At 34.8% G+C, this 4,302-nt stretch overlaps 1 protein-coding gene across 3 annotated transcripts; it reads right to left on the bottom strand.

Annotated features, from left to right (window-relative positions):
• Positions 1–549: 549 nt before the first annotated feature.
• LOC107464079 (uncharacterized) lies at positions 550–3,491 on the bottom strand. Of its 3 annotated transcripts, none has more exons than XM_016082988.3 (4): positions 2,913–3,491; positions 2,608–2,699; positions 2,135–2,245; positions 550–823 (listed from the first exon to the last, which is right to left on the bottom strand). In XM_016082988.3, the coding sequence occupies exons 1-4, from the start codon at positions 3,289–3,291 to the stop codon at positions 794–796; spliced, it is 612 nt and encodes a 203-aa protein (XP_015938474.1). In that variant the 5' UTR covers positions 3,292–3,491; the 3' UTR covers positions 550–793. The 3 variants fall into 3 exon arrangements, with proteins under 3 accessions (XP_015938474.1, XP_015938472.1, XP_015938473.1); XM_016082986.3 differs by having other exon boundaries at positions 550–787; positions 2,913–3,490; XM_016082987.3 differs by lacking the exon at positions 2,135–2,245 and having other exon boundaries at positions 550–787.
• Between the last annotated feature and the right edge of the window lie 811 nt (positions 3,492–4,302).

Below are 4,302 nucleotides of genomic sequence, written 5' to 3'. Positions count from 1 at the left end.
TCGTCCACTACTTGAAACGTGGCATAACTCTATAAACAATGGGAAGTAACTACGTACCACTAGGTGCCTAAAATATTTGCGACGTCGAAATCCTCTGTTTAGATCCAAATCATATTGTTTCAGGCAATTTTTTGGAACAATAATGTTAATAAAGAATACTATGAACACACTAAAAATCAACTACTAAATAAATTACTATGTATTTGTGTATAAATATATATTATTTAATTTATTACTAATATATTTTAAATTTCAATATATATTTTATATCGATGATCGATTTTGTGTGTGCATATAACATGTTTAAATATTATATATTTTAAACTTAGTTTATTAGTAACGAGTTAATTCTTTCAAGTAAAAAGAGAGTGGGTAAACGGTAAAGGTCTTTGGGATCAGTTTGAATATTCAGATGTGAATTAGTTCGCCTACCCTATTCCGTCCTTTTTTGCTCTGCCCATATTGGTTCTTAGCTTCTACTCTAGTCTACTGCACAATCATTGTCCTTCCCACCAAAAGCAATGAAAAAAGAAAAAGGAAAAACCAAAAAAAGGCAGAAAAATCTTGATGCGTGTTGAACCTCTGATACAACAGTCCAAACTCCAAACCATAAATAACGAAACTGTCAAATTACAACCTCAAATGTTTCACAACCTTCACATGAAATGTATAATGCAGTTAAACTAAACTGTGTCTTTACACAAAATTTGGGCTTCAACCTACAGCCCCTGTCCAGATGCTCTGTGTGGGCTTCAGCTAGCCGCTCTCGTAAGAATCCCAAAGTAAGCTGAAATCACACAGTTGACCACTGGCAGTCAGAAACCTTCAAAATAATAGCATCAAGCAGTAGTTCATCTGGCGTCCGTCTCCTATTTACATTTGTAAAAGCAATAGAAAATTCGAAAGAAAAATGGATCCAAATATACATAACAATCCACAGCAACCCAATGAACTATTTGAGGCAATCGAATTATCAATATAGCTGATGGAATCCCAAAGTCTGAACCCTCCCTTCAAAGTACAAATCAATCCCCATAGATTTTTCTACAGGGATCCCTCTGCTGTCCGCAAAAAGATGGGCTCGTTTGGTTTGAAAACTGTGGCTTATTTACCGAATATTTTTTATATATAGCTTCAGGAACTAGCAGAAACGTTAGGGCTTTATTGATGAACAGGGACTGCAAATCGCACTCCCTAGGAATTCTTACACAGATGGAACTACCAACTCAACACAGAGAGAGAGTTTCTCTCCAGTTCTAACAGAATTGACAGACAGAAAGCATGAAACCCAAACTAACAACAATACAACTATTCAGCACCAGGATCCTCAAGCTACTGATACCAGTTCATAGAAGCAGGAGCTAGCAGAACGTTTAGGACTTTATTGCTGAACAGGGATTGCAAATTGCAGTCCCTAGAAGGTGTTCTTAGACAGTTGGAACTACCAACTTGGAAAGAGAGAGAGATTCTCTCCAGCTCTAACTGAATGGACAAAACAGAAAAGCATAAAACCAAAACTAACTACAATACAGCTATTCATAGGTAGTTAGAACTTAGAAGTAGAGCTAACTAACCAACAGCCAGCTAAACCAAGCTAGAATTGCTAACTATCAGCTAATAGAGTAGTGCTACTTATCTCTTCTCTTGTAAAAATAGCCCAAACCTGTTACTGGCCGCAACTCTATCATATACTCTAAGGCTTTGTTTGCTTGGAGTGAAGTAGGAGGGAAATAGAGAAGGGGGAAGAGGAATTTCAAATTTTGAAGTAAAATTAAGAAGAAAATTTTCTAATTCTCTTCCCTCCCACCATCTATTTCCCTCCTATTTCACTCCAAAGTCCAAACAAACAAATACCAAATGTAATTTCTAAGCAAAAGATGGTCAATTCCCTATCTCTCCCGGGAAATTTCTCTCCCACATTTGGATCCTGAAGCATAATGTTAAGTCTGGCATTCAGCAATGAAACAAATAGAAATCTCCAGTGATCAGATAAATAAATTTGCAATGCTAAGTCTGGCATCCAATGTTAAGTCTGGGAGTATCTTGTCTAAAAGTGAAATAAAAGAAATTATTTGAGAGAGGAGCAAAAATAAAGGTCACACAACAAAGAAGGGAAATATAACCATATAAGTACCTCACTGGCTTTGTTTAGTCGAAGTTCACAGTGAGTACAGTATATAAGTTTGTGATCCTCTTTAAGTTCTCCTCGCTTACAAATAGGACACCAAATCTCCTCTTTGTGGGCCTAATATCAACCAAATCAGGGACTTAACTCAAACTATATGAAAAAGGAGACTAACTTTTAGGTTCTTCGCATTTGTTACGTTAAATCTAGTATGATGACAATGCAAATAAATACACATCATTGATACACAAACACTCCATTTGTTGTGCTTTGCTGGAAATATTTAGGTAGTTGACAACTAAGACTGCCACATCTTCATAAAATAGATCAATGATGTTACTATTTTGTTATTTCCAACATAGCACAGAAATAGCATCCAGACATGAAAGTATAGTACCACTGTGTTGGGGTGTGCATTTATCCATTAATGTCAGTTACCAATGCTAATAATTATGGATGAAATTGTCATGTGGCATTCAAACCTTATCTTCATTTAGCTGCATATGCTCAAAAACTGCACTTGCCAAATACTCATCCACTTCATCTTCCCAAGTATCAAGTTCATTTTCCAAACCTACAGGAAAAAAGGACATAAACAACTGACAGTTAATGGAATCAAACATAAACACAAGCAATGCAGCAACAGTCACATAACGAAACAAGGAGGGTGGTATATACCACCAATATAAAACAAATAGCCTAGATTTGAATTACAAATATACAACGAAGGTGAATAACCGAATACATGAGAGAAAGCGAGAGCTACGATGGCATCATTGTTCGTTACCTTGCTGCATGGGTGGGTAGGAATCGAGATCTTCATAAAATATCCTTTGCATTTCTAAGAGAATGTCTTCACATTCACCCTGGCAAGAGGAATGAACACCATCGTACTCCCATATATCATCCATCTCAGAATCAAAAAGACGAGTGTCGGTGGAGTTGCCTTTCATTTTCTGGAATTCATCAGAGACAATATCCTCGAATGCGGATCTCACGATATCAACCTCTTGCTGCTGTGGACTGCATTGTTGAGAATGAGAGGTTTTGAGCGTGCTTGTTCTCAGTCTCCACAGTAACCGACTTCTGTCCTCTCTCACTCTATTGTAGCAGTTCTCCCGAAGCTGAAATTGACAATTGTACATGTCATTCATATTCATATTCATATTCAAATTCACACTGATACTAGGATTTCTGCTTCAGTTTTATCTTTTAGGATGGGAATTCAATCAATCGCGTCCAAAGAGGATACATACATACTTCAAAGAGTTTAAGAAATGAATACTTGAGAATTTCTTTCAGGGTTGATTAATTACAATAGTAGAGAGATGATGAGTGATGAGGTGGAAGAGGGAAAAAAAAAAAAAAAAGAAGGAAGGAATAGGGTTGCCAGTTGAAGAAGGTGAGTCCAACGGTGCCTTGATACCTTCTTTCCCCATCGCCGCTCACCCCTTCCTGCTTCCGCGCTTCAATTTTTCATCAGCATTTTTATGCCGATACAACAATTTAGAGCTTGTTTGGGTTGGAAGTGGGGACCCGATTAAATGCTCCTTACAACTTTTGGAGTATCAAAACTCTATAAACAAAGTAATAAAGTTGTATTTTATTTGTTTTTATCATTATTATTTGTATTTATTTTTGTGTTGGACTCCTGGGCTAGTATACTAAAAACAAATCCATTTGGGCTACGGGGTATTTCATGTTTTTGTGCGATAAAAAAAATCTGGACCATTATTAAATCAGATTATATTATTTTATTTTGATTTGATATTAGATTATCATAAAATTATAAAAAAATGAAAAGAAAAAAAAATATTCTTTTAGAATTAATATGAAAAGATTAAAATATCATTTAAAAATAACTGAAAATTTAATTTAATTTCAAAAAAAGTAAAATAAGTTTGTAATAAATTTTAAAAGACAAAAATAGTAAAATACTCTTTTAAGATTAGAGTTATTTAATTATTTTACCCAAACAAACTCTAAATTATTGAAAATAATAAATAATTCAGATTCAGATTGTCAATTGAACCAGAATGAAATTGATTATTGTTTTGAATCCAAAGCTAAGGTGTGGTTCAATTTAGAAGAAAAAATATAGCATTAGAGAAAAGATTTTTCTACAGTAAATTTGGGTGTAGTACGAAGATATTTAGGTGTAACATGAAGAAATTTGG

The sequence above is a fragment of the Arachis duranensis genome, chromosome 9 (assembly GCF_000817695.3).
Source record: "Arachis duranensis cultivar V14167 chromosome 9, aradu.V14167.gnm2.J7QH, whole genome shotgun sequence".
Lineage (NCBI taxonomy): Eukaryota > Viridiplantae > Streptophyta > Magnoliopsida > Fabales > Fabaceae > Arachis > Arachis duranensis.
The sequence above is the reverse complement of the archived record's forward strand: the minus strand, read 5'-3'. Positions and strand labels throughout refer to the sequence as shown.

Coding starts and splice junctions, on each gene's coding strand:
- LOC107464079 (XM_016082986.3), bottom strand. CDS start 3,291: ATGAATATGAATATGAATGACATGTACAATTGTCAATTTCAGCTTCGG. Junction 2,246..2,607: donor TGCAGCTAAATGAAGATAAG/GTTTGAATGCCA, acceptor GGTTGATATTAG/GCCCACAAAGAGGAGATTTG. Junction 788..2,134: donor GACTAAACAAAGCCAGTGAG/GTACTTATATGG, acceptor GTGTGATTTCAG/CTTACTTTGGGATTCTTACG.